This window comes from Chrysochloris asiatica, unplaced genomic scaffold (genome assembly GCF_000296735.1).
Source record: "Chrysochloris asiatica unplaced genomic scaffold, ChrAsi1.0 scaffold00384, whole genome shotgun sequence".
Lineage (NCBI taxonomy): Eukaryota > Metazoa > Chordata > Mammalia > Afrosoricida > Chrysochloridae > Chrysochloris > Chrysochloris asiatica.
Genome location: NW_006408902.1, coordinates 547,188 through 563,376, shown reverse-complemented (window position 1 = coordinate 563,376; position 16,189 = coordinate 547,188). Strand labels below are relative to the sequence as shown.

Sequence of the window (16,189 nt, the reverse complement as noted above, 5' to 3'; positions counted from 1 at the left end):
GATCACATTCCTCTTTATTTGTTGTTTCAAGGGAAGGTGGTTTAAAATCTGAAGGGAAAAGTCCAATGCTTTCTAGAAACTCTCTAGAGAAGTAAACATACTGAAGCCAAAGAGATAAAAGAAAAATCAGAGACTTTTATGAAATTTTACTATTGATTATTATGTTAAAAGGAGGAATTTGAGGCCTTAGTATCAAACAAAATATTGATGACTCTTTCCACTAAGTGTTAAGAATACATTTCTCATCTGTATTCAGTGAAGCTAAAATGCATTGATTGACACATCGTTCTGGGCACCCAGGAGGCCACCTGAGAAGGCAGAGGCTGTGCTCCTGGCTGGTGGCTCAATTCTGTCTTAAGGTATAAACCTGAAGTGTTGAACATTGCCAGGAACACCACACCAGGGAGACACTGAAGGTTTTCTGTGGCACATTTTGGAGGAGAGCTGATATCAGATCCTGAGGACCATCAGGAGGACTAGGGTGGGGTGATGTTTCCCTCCCCTGATATGGGGCGGGGGGGTGGGGGGAAGAAGGGAGTGTGAACAGAGGGTGCATTAATGAACTACCTTCTGACTCAGGGGTTAGTATCTCAGGGCAGCATGCAGTGGTGTTATCACAAAACGCATGGGAATCCCTTCCGAGAGTGTCACGTTCGTGCAGGGCAAGCAAGCTGTCCTGTGACACTGAAATCGCTCCCTGATTCTTCCCTTTCTGAGCCCTAATTGGAAAATTTGTAATGTGAACAAATCCTCGCCTTCAAACTCTAGGATCCCACTCAGTGCCAGGTGCCTGCACTTGGAGCTGAGGTAGAAACCAGGAATGGTAGAACCCCATCTCCTACCTTGGAGAACTCTTCCAAGGCCGACTTCTCCCCCTGCGTTCCCAGGACTACCACGATTTGTGTTTGGCTGAGTTGTGCAGATGAAGGTTGGGAGTAATGGAATGAATTGTTTGATAACCTTGGATAGATAGGAGAGGAGGATCACATCATTGCAAGTGAAGTGTGTTCACTAGAAGGGAGTTACGACTGAGTGGACACTCTGCTGCATCCACTCCCATGAGACTGTGTATGCCTAAAATGCTGTAGGAAATGCTGTAATGCTCCCCACCCTGACCCAAGGAAGTTGACCAGGAACTATTCACCCATTTGTCATGTCTTTACCCAAAGTCTACCTTCCTCTTAGAAGTGTTCCCTTATTCCTAGGGCAGAATGTACCCCATGTCTTAGCAGATGCTCTGTTCTTTGGGCAGCTTATTCTCTCTGTATCAAAATTGTGGGGGTTGCTGGCTCTGTTTCTCTTGTGGACTGGAGATTTTTTGTGACCTTCCTTTTGTTTAAGTTTAAAGTTTTGAGACTCAGAACACATTAAATATGGACCTCTCTCTTCCTTTTCCCCACTATCTTTTTTCACTCCCTTGGTTCAAGGCAGCTAATGGGAAGAAGATAAGCAGGAGGCAGTTGTCACTATCCTCAATGACAGAGGGTGTGGAGTGATCCCCCTCTGCTGAAAGGGGCTTCTTTCTACAGCTGCCCAATGCAGTAGACATGGGGCAGGTTCATTTGGGAAAGGTCTGTGGTGGGCTGAGTCTGGGAGCACAGAGGAGAGGGCGTAATTGTTCTGTTAGCACATTCTTAAAGGAGCCAGAGATGTGTAAGAGTTCTACAGAGATGGATGGTTGGTGATTATGTTGTCGTTTGCTGTTGGAAAGTAAACTAGAGTTTTAGTATTTCTGCTCCTGAAGGACAGGACAGTGGGCAGGACAGTCCAGCAATGGGAATAAGTGCTTAGGAATGTTTATCAACATGAAACATCCCCTGATAGTTTGATGGGATTTCTTTATCAGAGTGTTTCCTTGCAGATAGGACAAAGGTAAACAGCACTGTTTCTATCCAGAGGGCCACAGCCCTCCCATACCCTGGCCGTGGCTTCCTGTGTCTTGTTTCTGTCTTCAGTGGAATAGTTCCTCTGGTTGACTGGGATAAAGGAAACTCCATCTGCAAAATGCTTCTGCATCCCTAGTTTATACCATACCGGTTATTGCTATCTTGAATGACCTGGGTGGTACAAATGATTAACATGCTCAACTGTTACCTGGAAGATTGAAAGCTTCAGTTCATCTAGAAGCAACTTAGAAGAAAGGCTTGATAATCTACTCCCAAAAATGAGTCACTGAAAACTCTATGGAAGCCAATTTTACTGTGGCATACATGGGCTTGCTCTGAATCAGAGGTGACGAATAACAGTTGTTGTGGGTTCTCATTTACTGTGTACAGTTAGTAATACTTTAAGCTTTCTTTATCTGTTGAAAGTATCTTTCTAGAAATGCGACTACCTCAGAGAGGACCTTACCCTTGAATCAGCTTCCTCTCACTGATGATGGAGTCAGCTGCTACGAGGCTCTCTGATCTGAGAGCTGAGTTAGACCTGCTGTTGGGTTCTGACACTCCCTGAAGAGTTGCCTGCTCTCCTGCTCCATATGCGGGGCAGGGACTCCTGCCCCTTTGTCTAGGGTATGGGAGTGTGCCCTACCTCCGGCACAGAGCTCTTAACTGTCCTCATTCCTGTTGATTATACTGCAGGCCAGCCTTCTTCCAAGTGGCCCAGGCTGCACACATGTTCTCTCTACTAATCCCCTGAGAGTGCTAAGGCCTTGAAACCAGTGCTTCCCATTGGCTTATGGGCACAGTCACCAGTAAGACCTGGTCTCTGTCTCAAAGCATCTGCTGAATCTGAGTTTCAAGGGATGATACCACCTCCTCAGTTTTAAATATCTTTCGCAGTATTTAGGGACCACCTCCAGAACATTTGGACTGCCTCGGCAAGCATCTCTCTCCATCTTTCTTCCCCTCTCTGCACATAACCATTTTTCTTATCACTGATGCTACTGGCCATCAGCTTCTTATTGTGTGAAAATAGAAAGGCTTTAAGTTGAAACATGGGAAGCTTAGGTAAAAGAAAGCCTTCCTCAGTTGTTAAAATTTAGGAAAAGGTGCCAGGGAATGTCGTCCTCTAGGTGTCTTCCAAAACAGGGCACCTTCTTACCATCTGAACAGGTTTAGGTGTGACCTGTCTGGAGATTAAAAATCATGACATTTCAAAATATTAGTTCTGTTGAGATAACATGAGAGAAGAAGTACAGTAAAAAGTCTTCCAAAACTGTGCAGCCAGTGTAAGGTTAATGTATTGCCTCCTTGTGCAGCCATTGGTGAGCGCAGACGCCTCCAGAGGGGTCCTAGGTTTAGGATTTGACCCCACAATCTAAACTGGCAGCCCCATGTCTTAAAAGTGGAAGACACAGTGTTGAATTAATAATGTTGGGTGTTTTCTTGCCCTCCTTCCACCAGGTGAAGTGTTACCACAAGAAGTACCGCTCTGCTACCCGCGACGTCATCTTCCGCTTGCAGTTTCACACTGGAGCTGTCCAGGGTTATGGGCTCGTGTTTGGGAAGGAAGAGCTGGATGACGCCAGCAAAGGTGAGGCTACAGGAGATGTCGCGTCCTCAGTATTCGTGGGAGTACTCCTATACTTGCTTGTCTGTTCTCTCGATTCCTATCTAGGGTCTTTTCCTGTTCCCCCAAGCCTCACCTTCCTTCCGGTAATTTTAATCTATTGATGAAATTAGTGTCAGCCTCATAAAATGCTGATCATTGGTTCATCAGAGAAAAAGACAGATATATAGAAAAACAATGACACTGCCTAATAGATTCTAGGCCCCTGGATACGTTATTGCTGGTTTGGGAGTAGTAATGGGCTGGCTGAAGTATAAGAGCAGAATGAATGCCTAGTATCCATGCCGTTTTCTTCCCTCTGTATGTCCAATTCGCTAAAATATACTTTGTCTTTTAGATGACCGTTTTCTTGACTATGGGAAAATCGAATTCGTTTTCTCCGCCACTCCTGAGAAAATCCAAGGTGGGTAGACTAGCTAGATGCTAGGTGACCTAATGTTAGTGGAGGTTGAGGATAGTAGTGGATACATTTTGTGGTTGTCCAATACTCCCATCTTTGTGTAGGCTTCAAGTATTTATAATAAGAAATAAGAACAAAGGGAGAACATTTGAATGCTGGGCACTTGGAGAAAATAAGGTTGCAGAGACCCTGAAAGATGGCATGATTTACCCAAGTCACTTATCCAAGTGGGGGGACAAAACTGTCTCCAGAGACTGTGCCCTGCTGGTGACTTTGAAGCTCTTTCCCTTGGTCCTCTCTGAGCTTGTGCTGAGTGTTTACTTCTCCCCTAGACATTATTTTGTCTTATTTTAATAATTAGAAGCAGTGACCTGCAAGTATTTATTTGTAAAACAAACTCTCCTTTCTTATAAAAAGTGCATTTCAAAAGAAATCGTCCTCTTTATTGTCAAGGTGCTCTGGTAGCGTAGTGCTTACGAATCGGGCTGCGAACCTTAAGGTCAGCGGTTCGAAACTACCAGCCGCTCCGCGGGAGAAAGATGAGGCTTTCTACTCCCGTAAAGATTTACACCCTCGGAAACCCTGTACAGGGTCGCTATGGGTCGGAACCGACTCGACGGCACTTAACAACAACAACAACATTGTCAAGGTGAATGATTCATTTCCATCACTGAGGCCCATATACAAAAAGGTTTTCATTGAGTTTTTAATTACTATGGAAAATAATTGTCCTTTTTTGTGTATGCTCAGTGTTGTAGAGTTAGACATGAGCAGTTAATTGACAGACTTGTGTGGGAAAATTATTAAAGGTGTTCCTAAAATGACTTAAAGAAGGACCCAAGACCTGGGCATCCAGAAAGTCTGGACACAGATTGTGTCTCTCCCATGCATTTGCTCTGCAACTGAGTTATGCCTCTAGGATTGTTTCTGATTTAGACCTTGATCGAGGTGGTCCAATTTTTCAGATGTAGCATTCAGAGAACAGCACACAGTAACCAAATGACACTCCACTTTCCTGTCCCCCGAGTGCTTTTAAGTGTTGTTTATTTGGTTGAAAATGCATAATATCTCTGATCAATGCAATTGCCTATGCTTGTGGAGGAGTCTTGGTGTGGCGCTGCAGAAGAATGTGCTGGACCGCAAGGTAGGTTTGAATCAGCTGTTCAAACCCACCAGCTGCTCCTTGCAAATCGTACACAAGGTTGCTACGAGTCGGAACCGACTCGATGGCACTTAACACCAGCAGCAAGGAGATATGTGAGTCTAGAAGCTTCCCTTCTACCACTCGTATGTGGCCCAGTCAGCTGGGGGGAGGTGCTGGGTTTTCAGGGCCTGACACTATCTGCCATTCTTGTGCAGGCTCTGAACATGTGCGCAACGACCATGGAGTGACTGTTGACTACAATACTGCAGACCCACTGATTCGCTGGGACTCCTATGAGAACCTGAGTATGGATGGAGAAGGTATGTGCTGCTGAATCACCAGGAAGAAAGGGATAAAGGAAACAGCTGTTCATATTCATATCATCAGAAATATACCACCGTATGCTCATAAAGGGAAAATGCTGCTAGATGACACAGTTGGAGGGAAAGCATAAGAAATACGCTGGTAGACTTTTGGTCGCAGTGTTGCAGAGCTGTGACTAAGGGGAAGACAATCAATGACGTCACATATAGGACCTTCTTTATACCTGTGTAACATAACCATGTCCAAGGACTAGGTCCTCTGAGTACCTCCCTCCTTCTCTGCCTCCCTTTTTGGGTAGGGTGAATGCCAAGTGTCCGGTCATGGGTAATCATCCACCAATTATGAAACCCAACAAGCAAGAGACATTTGTTTTTACTGTTGTTTGCTAGGTACACGGGTATCTGTGTTTTAAGGGGATACATTGCAATATCTGCTCTTGTGATTCCATCGCACTCAACCCTGTTCTCTGGTCATCAGTGGAATATACTGTTTGTGCCACAAGTAGAAACACGAAGGAGGCAAAAAGAATGAAAGGATAGCCCTATGCTGGAAATACTTAAAGAAACAATTAGAGGAGATCTCAAAGAAAGAGAAGGAACTCTTCACCCTGCCTTGTAACAACTCGAGTCTTTAAGCTTTTTCATCATTAACTAGGAATCATACCTGATTTTGAAGAGTCTATGAAAACACAGTCTACTATTAAAATCAAAAAGGAATTCTGATAGTGTAGCAGTTACGAGTCAGCCTGCTAACCTCAAGGTCAGCAGTTTGAAACTACCAGCTGAGAAAGATGAGGCTTTCTGCTCCTGTAAAGATTAACAGCCTTGGAAATCCTGTGCGGGGTCACTATGAGTTGGAACCGACTCCACAGCACACTACCACCACCACCATCATCAAAATCAAAATACATTTGCTATCTCCAGATCTAATAAAGCTAAAGGAAATGAAAGCCAGACTGCCCCATCTTTGTGAATCGCTGAACTCTCGGTGGTTCCAGGAAGACGACCTTGTAGTCAATATGGGAAAGATGCTGATTGTATATTCCTCTGCTTGCATATGCCGTGTTGTACTCATGCTGGGGGAGGCATGCACCTTTGTGGGTTTGTGGTACGCTTGAACTAAAAGAAAGTTTGGGGACTCAGAATAAACTTGGACCAAAAGTCCAGGTCTAGAGACAGACTTTCAATACCAAGGGCATTAATAATAAGAGAAGAAAGTTTAGGGGTCCATGGGCAAGCGTTGTGGAAGCTAGCTATAAAGTAACAGGGCATTCTAGCCTAGTATGTACTACTCCGGCGCTAGTCCTTCCACATACCAGCACATACCAAAGCTGAAAAGGCTTGGGCACGCTACGTATTGTTTCTTATAGACTCACAGTGCACACTAGCATCTTAAGAGATATGAGAATTCCTACAGAAATGATCCATTTAAACAAAGGTTACCAACCATTCAACTACAGAACTTTTTATTACCAGTATATCTATTGATATTCATTGTAACCACCACTCATCTGTCAGTCTGTCGTACTGTGGTGGTTAGTGCGTTGCTGTGATATACTGAAGGTTATGGCATCGGCATTTTATATACCAGCAGGGTCGCCCGTGGTGGGCAGGTGTCAGCAGAGCTTCCAGACTAAGACTTACTAGGACGAAGGCGAGGTAGACCACTTCTGAAAGGTTAGCCACTGAAAACCTTATGAATAGCAGTGGAACATTATGGTGCTGGAAGATGATCTCTTCAGGTTGAAGGTACTCAAAGTATGACTGGGTGCCAGGCTGCCTCCTCAAAGTAGAATTGGCCTTAATAATGTGGCTGGAGCACAGCTTTCAGTACCTTCATTTGCTGATGGGGCACAACTCAAAATGAGAAGAAACAGCTGCAAACCTCCACTAATAGAAATGTGGAATGTATGATGTATGAATCTGGGGAAATTGGAAGTCATCAAAAACTGAATGGAATGCGCAAAGATCAATATCCTAAGCATTAATGAGCTGATATGGACTGATGTTGGCCATTCTATATGGGACAGTTATACAGTTTACTATGCTGGAATGACAAATTGAAGAGGAATGGCATCACGTTCAGAGACAAAAAGAACATTTAAAGATCTGTCTTGAAATACAGTGCTGCCTGTGATACAGTAATACCCATACACCTACAAGGAGAACTTGACGTGATACTGTAGGATAAGCTGTGGAGTGCTAACCACAAGGCTGGTGGTTCAGACCTACCAGCTGATCCTTGGAAACCCTAGACAGAGTTGCTGCGAGTCTGAACCTACTGGACAACATTTGACAACAACACAAGGAAGCTCTGTTAATACAACTGTAATTCAAATTTATGCACCAATCACGAAAGCCAATGATAAATTGAATAACTCTACCAACTTCTCTAGTCTAACATCTAATATGTAATCAAGATGCATTGATTAATTACTGGTGATTGGAATGCAAAAGTTGGCAACAGATAGAATGGATTGGTAGTTGGAACATCTGGCCATGTTGATGGAAACGATGCTGGAAATCTTGTCACAGAATTTTATAAGGCCAATGACTTCTTCACTGCAAGTTGTTGTTGTTGTTGTTGTTGTTAAGTGCCGTCGAGTCAGTTCCGACCCATAGCGACCCTGTACAGGGTTTCCTAGGGTGTAAATCTTTACAGGAGTAGAAAGCCTCATCTTTCTCCTATGGAGCGGCTGGTAGTTTCAAACCACTGACCTTATGGTTCACAGCCCAATTTGTAACCACTACGCTGCCAGAGGTCCTCCCTTTTTTCAAAAACATAAACAGTTACTGTATATCTGTGGGAAGAGAAAATGGAGAAGCTCAATATCATCAACCAAAACAAACAGGGCCAACTGTGAAACAGACCACCAATTGCTCAGATGCAAATTCAGGCTGAAGCTGATAAAAATTAAAACAAGTCCATGTGAGCCAAATTATGATCTTGAGTTTATCCCACCTGATTTTAGAGATCATCTAAAGAACAGATTTGAGGCATTAGACAGTAATGACAGAAAATCAGAGGAATTGTGGAATAACATCAAGAACATGAAGAAAGCCAAAGGTCATTAAAAAGAAAAGGGCAGAATTGCTGTCAGAAGAGACTCTGAATGTAGAGAAGTGACCGTGACTGGAAGGAATGATGACGTGAAAGAACGGAAGAGAAAATTTCAAAGGAGAATTTTTTTTTCATTTCTTTACGAAAAAATTCTTTACAAGAAGACATAGTGAAGTATTACAATGAGATGTTGAGATACCTAGAGTCAGAAAAGCAAAAGGGAAGAACATGGTTAGCATTTGTCAAGTTGAAAGAACTTAAGAAAAACTTCAACTCAAGAGTTGCAATATTGAAGGATTTGGGAGCTCAATATTGAATGATGCAGGAAGCATCCACAGAAGATAGAAGGAATACAGTCACTGAACAAAAATTATTGGTCTATATTCAGTCATTTCAAGAAGTACAGTATGATCCAAATATAATGGTCATAAACAAAAAAATCCAAGCTGTACTGAAGGCATTGACGATAAGCAGGTTCCTAGGAATTGATGGGATACAAATGGAAATATTTCAACAAACTGATGCGACTAGAGTCACTCATTTATCTGTACCACGAAATGTGGAAGACAGCTATCTGGCCAATTGATTGGAAAAGATCTATATGTGTGCCCTTTCCAAACAAAGATGACCCAACGAAATGCAGAGATCATCAAAGATCATCATTAATATCACATGCAACACAACTGTAATTGTAGAAGACGTGTAACTAAAAGGAAGGACTAGGTAATCTTTGATTTCAGGAGCAGATAATCCCCAAACCATCAAGAAGGAAGAGCCTGAGTGAAGCGTGGGATTCCTACTTAGAAAAGCAGCAACAGCCGATACAGAGAGTGGCTGGCAGAATGTGCTCTTTGGACATTTAAATGAACATACATACTGTTTGTCTTGTAGGTGCACATGAAATGTTTTTACCTTGTTCATTTGTGAAATATAAGATGTGAATGAGGAGCCACAAGGAAGAAATGGGACCGATGTTGTAATCATTGAGATGAAACAAGGTGTATGGTTTGCTGAATGTAGAGCTGATGATCTTTTCTGTAAACATTCACCTAATTAACACGCACAAAAAATACGACTTGCAAGTAAAATTGGCTGAGGATACTTTAAAAATGATTGCTGTAGTTCATTGACAGGGAGAGGCCAGAAATTTAGGCTGCATTCAGAAAAAGTCGATGAATGAGGAATAACATTAGTGACTTCAGATGTAGTGTGATGTTTTCTGCGTTTCGTTGGATCACCTTTCTTTGGAATGGGGACAGAACAATAGTTGCACGTTAAATGGCCTCTCACAAGATGGATGTAGATTTACTCACGAGTGTATCCCCATTCTCCTTGAGCGTCCGTCTATGTATCCACTCATGGAGTATTGTTAACAGGAATGCAGGATTGTGTATGTTATAGTATTTATTGCTTTTAACTCCTTCTAGTGTCTTTCTTTGCCCTGATCATTTTGTGCTAATCTCCCCCTAATTGTATATTGCCTTTCCCTTCATGCAAGTCAGTATACTTATATGTCTCTACCCTCTACTTTGTGGCTTGCTTTTTCCTTTCCCTCCCATTCCTGGTAAACTTCTAAGAATGTTTCTTTCTGTGAGTAAACCTTTCCTTGAATTTTTGTAGTAGAAGTCTCATACGTTATTTTTCCTTTTGTGATAGACTATTTTCACTCCGCATAATGTCCTCTGGATCCACCCATGTTGTGAGGTTTTTCTCAGATTCATCATTACTCTTTAACATAGTGTTCCATAGCGTGTATGTACCATAGTTTGTTGGTCCATTCGTCCATCGTGGGCACTTAGGCGGTTTCCATTTGTTGCTGTTATAATATAAACAGTGCTGCAGTGAACATTACGGTTGTTGTTGTTAATTTTGGTATCAATGCTGGGTTTAAATGATAATCACTTTGTTATTTAGATTTGCATCTCTCTAATAGCTAATGATCATGAGCGTTTCTTCGTGTGTTTGATAGCCACCTCAATGCCTATAGTGAAGTGTCTGTTCATACTCTCGGCCCATTTTAAACATTCAATTGTTGATGTTTTATTGTTGAAGTGTTAAAATTTTCTATAAATTTCAGAGATTATTTCCTTGTCTGATATGTCATTGCCTAAACTTTTCCAAGTCTATGAGTTGTCATTTTGCTATTATGGTGAGGTCTTTTGATGGACATAGATATTTCATTTTTAGGAAACTGCTGTCATCTTGATAATCACCTAATGTTATACCTATGTTTCAGAGTTTTTATGCCATGTATTAGGTTCTGTCATTTTGCCCCAGTGTTTTTCATTCAGATTATTTATGGCTTCACATTTAGGTCTTAAATACATGTTGAGTTAGGTTTTATATAGGGTGAGAGGTATGAATCCTGCTTCATTTTGTTTTAGAAATGGGTATCCAGTTATATGCCAGCACCATTTATTAAAGGGGCTACCTCTTCCCCATTTAATGGAGTTTGATCCTTTCTCAAAAATCAGTTATCTCTGGTAGATGAATTTACTTTTGTGTTTTCAATTTTGTTCCATTGGTTCATGTTTCTGATTTTGTGGATATGCCCTTAGTAATGTTAAGGGATTTCTCTTCTATTCCCATTTTGCTGAGCATTCTTTACTTGAGAATAGGTGTTGCATTTTGTTAAATGCCTTTTCTGCATCAGTTTTATCATCATGTGGTTCTTTAAATATTTTTTTAATTATGTGGTAGATTGCTTTAACTTCTTTTCTAATGTCAATCCACCCTTCTGTCCCTTGTATAAATTCTACTTGGTCATGATATGTGTATTTTTTTATAGTTTCTTTTATATGTACTCTACTAGGTATGAGTTTGCTGTAAACTTTTACATCTGTGTTCATGAGGGATTTATTGTTGTTAAGTGTTATTGACTCAGTTCCAATTCATAGCAATCCTGTATAAAGATTCTAAGGAGCGGCTGGTGAGTTTGAACCACCAACTTTGTGGTTCAAATAAAACTTGTGGTCCATTGCTTATCCTCCAGCACCACACCAGGGCTCCGTGAAGGACATGCCAAGTGCTGTTATGTCGGTTCCAACTCATAACAACCCTGTATAAGGTTTCTGAGGAGCGGCTGGTGAGTTTGATCCATCGACCTTGCAGTTCAAACCGACCTTGGAGTTGAGTGCTTATCCTATGGTGCCACCCAAGGATGCCCCACGAGCGGTATTAATCTATAATTTCTTTTGGTGGTAGTTTTGCCTGGCTTTGCTACCAAGGTTAACTTCCTTCAAAGAATGAGTTCAGGAATATGCCATCTTTTTCTATGTTCTGGAATAGTTTGAGTAGAATTACCGTCAACTCTTATCTGAAAAGTTGTTAGAGTTTTCCAGTGAAATCATCTGGCCCAGGACTTTTGGAGGGGTTTGTTTTATGGTTTTTTTAAGGATCTGTTCAATTTCTTCTTTTGTGCCGAGTCTTTTCAAATATTACACCTCAGATTGTGATAGTTTGGGAAGGTAATTTGCTTACAGAAATTTATACACTTATTCTTTATTTTCAAGTTTGGTATTCCATTGTTGTTGTTAAGTGACGTCGAGTTGGTTCCGACTCATAGTGACCTTGTATAGGGTTTCCAAGGAGCAGCTGGTGGGTTTGAACAGCTGACCTTATGGTTCAAACCACCCTTGCAGTCCAGTGCTTTATCTTAGTGCACCACACCGGGACTCCACAGTACTACGAAGCATTATCTTTTTATCCTTTTTATTTCCGTTGGTTCTATTGTAACATTGCCTATTTAACAAATTCTTGTTATTTGCATCTTCTCCTTCATTTAGATTTGTTAGTCGTTCATCATTTTTAATAACCCTTTCAAAGAATCAACTTCTACTTTTCTTGATTATTTCTATTGGTTTTCTATTTCATTTATTTATGGTACAATCTTTATTATTTCTCTTCTTACAATGACTGTAGGCATTTTTTTTTTTTTTTTGGCTGTTTTTTCCTAAGTGTTGAGATGTTGGGTTAAGTTTTATTTTTTTATTTTTCCTTTTCTTTTTTAAGGGGGTGGGTTTATTGCTATCAGTTCTCCTCTAAGCACTATTTTGTTGTGTCCTAAGAATTTTGGTTGTCAGTTCTTCATACTATGGTTGTTTCTGTTTTGCTGTGCCACCAGTATTTTAAATACCAACAGAATCACCATGGAGGATACGTTTCAGCAGAGCTTCCAGACTAAGAAACAGGAGGAAAAAGAAGAGGCAGACCACTTCCCAAATGGACAGCCACTGAAAAGTGAATCAACAGCAGTGTCGGACGATGAGTCCCTCAGGTTGGAAGGCAATCAAAATATAGCTGAGGAAGCAATGCTTCCTCTAATAAATACCAGCAGGGTCACCACTGGTAGACAGTTTTCAGTGTCGCTTCCAGACTAAGACAGACTAGGAAGAAGCAGCTAACCAGTTCTGAATGTTTAGCCACTAAAAACCTTCTGAATAGCAATAAATTATCATCATATGTAGTGCCAGTAAATGAAAATATTATGAATAGCACTGGAATATTGTCAGATATAATGCCAAAATGCAAGTCCCTCAGGTTGGAAAGTGTTCAAAATGTGACAGGAAAGAGCTGCCTCCTCAAAGTAGAGTTGAACATGGTGACATGAATGGAATAAAGCTTTCAGGACCTTTATTTGCTGACGGGGGGTGGGTCCCAACTCAAAATATGAAGAAGCATCTGCAAATATCCATTAGTAATTGGAACATGGCGTATATGAAGTATGAATCTAGGAAAATGGGAATTGATCAAAAGCGAAATAGGACACATAAAGATTGATATCCTAGGTATGAGTGAGCTGAAATGGACTAGTACTGACCATTTGAATCTGACGGTTATATGGTGTGCTATGCCTGGAAGAAGAACTGAAGATGAATGGCATCATATTCACACTCAAAAAGAAGATGTCAAGATCTATCTAGAAAAAAATTCTTTCTTTTATTGTGAATTGAGTGATAGTTTACATGAGAGAACATCAGATTTGCACTCATCCTATCGCATTTCATTTCATTGCAATGATTACAGTCCCCTCTGTGCATCATCATTCAACAGTATATACTTCTATTCCCTCTGGTTTTTGTTTTTTTGATGTACCCAAAAACGCTCAGAAATATATAGTCATTTAAACAACCAAAGGACACATTCTGCAAGCCAGCCCCCTGGCCAGCGTCTCTCAACCTTTCTCTTACCATGAGTCTAGAGTCCTCAGCTGCTGTCTCTCTTCATTCCATCATCTCTGCCTCCATCTCTTCTTAAGATCTATCTTGAAGTGTATTGCTGTAGGTGAGTATGTTCCACCTAAACTAGAGACCATCTCGAGAACAGATTGAATGAATTAAACACTAATGACCACACACCAGAAGAATTGTGAAATGACATCAAGAACATCATACCTGAAGAAAGCAAAAGGTCATTAGGAAAGAAAGGCCAAATTGGACGTCAGGAGAGTCTCTAAAACTTGCTGTTGAATTTAGAGAAGCTAAAGTGGCTGGAGCTCTGGTAGCATAGTGGTTACAAGTCAGGCTGCCAACCTCAAGGTCAGCAGTTCAAAACTACCAGCGGTTCCGCGGGAGAAAGATGAGGCTTTCTGCTCCTTCATAAAGATTTACAGCCTCGGAAACCCTGTGCAGGGTCACTATAAGTTGAAACCAACTCCACAGTACTTAACAACAACACCAAGTGGCTGGAAGAAATGATGGGTAGCTCGAGAACACGGTCAGTCACATGTTACATAATGAAATGTGCAAAGACCTTGAGTTAGAAAACCAAAAGTGAAAAATACACTCAGCATATCTCAAGCTGAAAAAAACTGAAGTGAAAATTCAAGCCTCAGGTCACAATATTTAAAGATTCTATGGACAAAATATTGAATGATGAACGAAGCATTAGAAGAAGATAGAAGGTATGCACAGAGTCGCTGTACCAAATAGATTTGGTTGATGTTCAATCATATTAAGAGGTACCGTATGATCAAGAACCAATGGTACTGAAAGAAGAAGTCCAAGTTACACTGAAGGTGTTGGGGGGAAACAAGGTTCCACGTGTTGAGGGAGGACAAGTGAAAATGTTTTAACAAACTAGTACAGTGACGTAGGAGCTCACTTGTCTATGCCATATGGAAGATAGCTACTTGGCCAACTAATTGGAAAAGATTCATATTTGTGCCCATTACAAAGAAAGGCAACTGAACAGAATGGGAAAATCATCAAACAATATTATTAATGTCACATACAAGTAAAATTTTGCTGAAGATAATTAAGAAGCAATTGCAGCTGTACATTAACAGGAAGCTGCCAGAAATCAAGTCAGATTCCAAAGAGATTGGGGAACTAGGGATATCATTGCTGACATCAGATAGATCTTGGCTGAAAGCAGAGAATACCAGAAAGAAGTTGGCTTGTGCTTTACTGATTATGCAAAGGCATTCAACTGTGTGGATTATAAAAAACTTGAGTACCACTATGAAGAATGGGTGTTCCAGAATATTTCACTGTGCTCACGAGGAAGCTGTACATAGACCAATGTTGTTGTTAAGTGCCATACCCATAGCGACTCTGTATAGCGTTTCCAAGGAGCAGCTGGTGAACTTAAACCACCAACCTTGCAATTCAAATGACTTTGCAGTCTGACGCATTAACCCACAGTGCCACACCAGGACTCCAATGTTGTTGTTGTTAACTTGCATAATCGAGTTGGTTCTGACCCATAACAACTCCAGTAGGCAGTCATTAAAACAATAAAAGGACACTGAATGGTTCAAAGTCAGGAAAGGTGTGCACCAGGGCTGTATCCTTTCACCATACTTGTTCAATCTGAATACTGAGAGAAAAATCAAAGAAGTTGGATGATGAGAAGAAGCATGTGACATCAGATTGTAGGTCCTCATTAACTATCTGGGATATGCAGATGACACAACCTTGCTTGCTGGAAGTGAAGAAGACTTGAAATACTTATGAAGATCAAAGATTACAGCCTTCAGTATGCATTGCACCTCAAGGGAAAGAAAAAGAGTCCTCAATAGAAAATAATTCATACTATGCTGCTGTTGGGTGGAGTGTTCTGTATATGTCTATGAGGTCAAGTTGATTGATTTTGTTATATCTTCTGTATCTTTGTTTTGTTTCTTGCTTGTTAATAAAGTCTTCTACTATTATTGTGGTATTGTCTATTTGTTTTTTCAATTTTGTTAATTTATGTATTTTGGGGTTCTCACATTGGTTGCATAGACATTTTTATGGTTTTATCCTTGGTTTGATCCATTAATCATATATACCATCCTTTCTAATCTGTTTTTGCTCATCCTCTATATAATTTTTTTAAATTAATACTGCATCTTCTGTTCCTTGTTGTTACCATTTCTTTGATAGATGTTTTCCATCTTTTGATATTTGGCTTATTTTTTGTTTTGTGTCTACAATACATCTCTTACAGATACACAAATGATGGGTCATGTTTTTTTTAATTCATTCTGTTACTCTCTCCTGATTTGTGCAGTGAATCAATTACATTCAGATTTACCTTTAGTATAATAGTTACTAGGTATGAATTTGCTGCTATCACTTTGTTTTGTGTGTGTATGTGGTCCTGATAGTTGATATATATAAAACATCACACATGAAGAAAGCAAAAAGTCATTAAGAAGACAAGGAAGAAGGAAAAGGTCAAAATGGATGTCAGAAGAGACACTGAAACTTCATCTCCAGCGTAGAGATGCTAAAACAAATGGAAGAAATGAGGAGGTCCAAGAG

General features: G+C 40.7%; 1 protein-coding gene across 1 annotated transcript in view; it reads left to right on the top strand.

The window, feature by feature from the left end:
- The window catches only part of TNS3 (tensin 3), a 312,789-nt gene that overhangs the window by 56,814 nt on the left and 239,786 nt on the right, over positions 1-16,189 (top strand). The window contains exons 9-11 of the mRNA XM_006876503.1: positions 3,348-3,477; positions 3,851-3,916; positions 5,273-5,377. Of these exons, the coding sequence (XP_006876565.1) occupies positions 3,348-3,477; positions 3,851-3,916; positions 5,273-5,377 (301 nt within the window). The remainder of the gene's footprint in view (positions 1-3,347; positions 3,478-3,850; positions 3,917-5,272; positions 5,378-16,189) is intronic.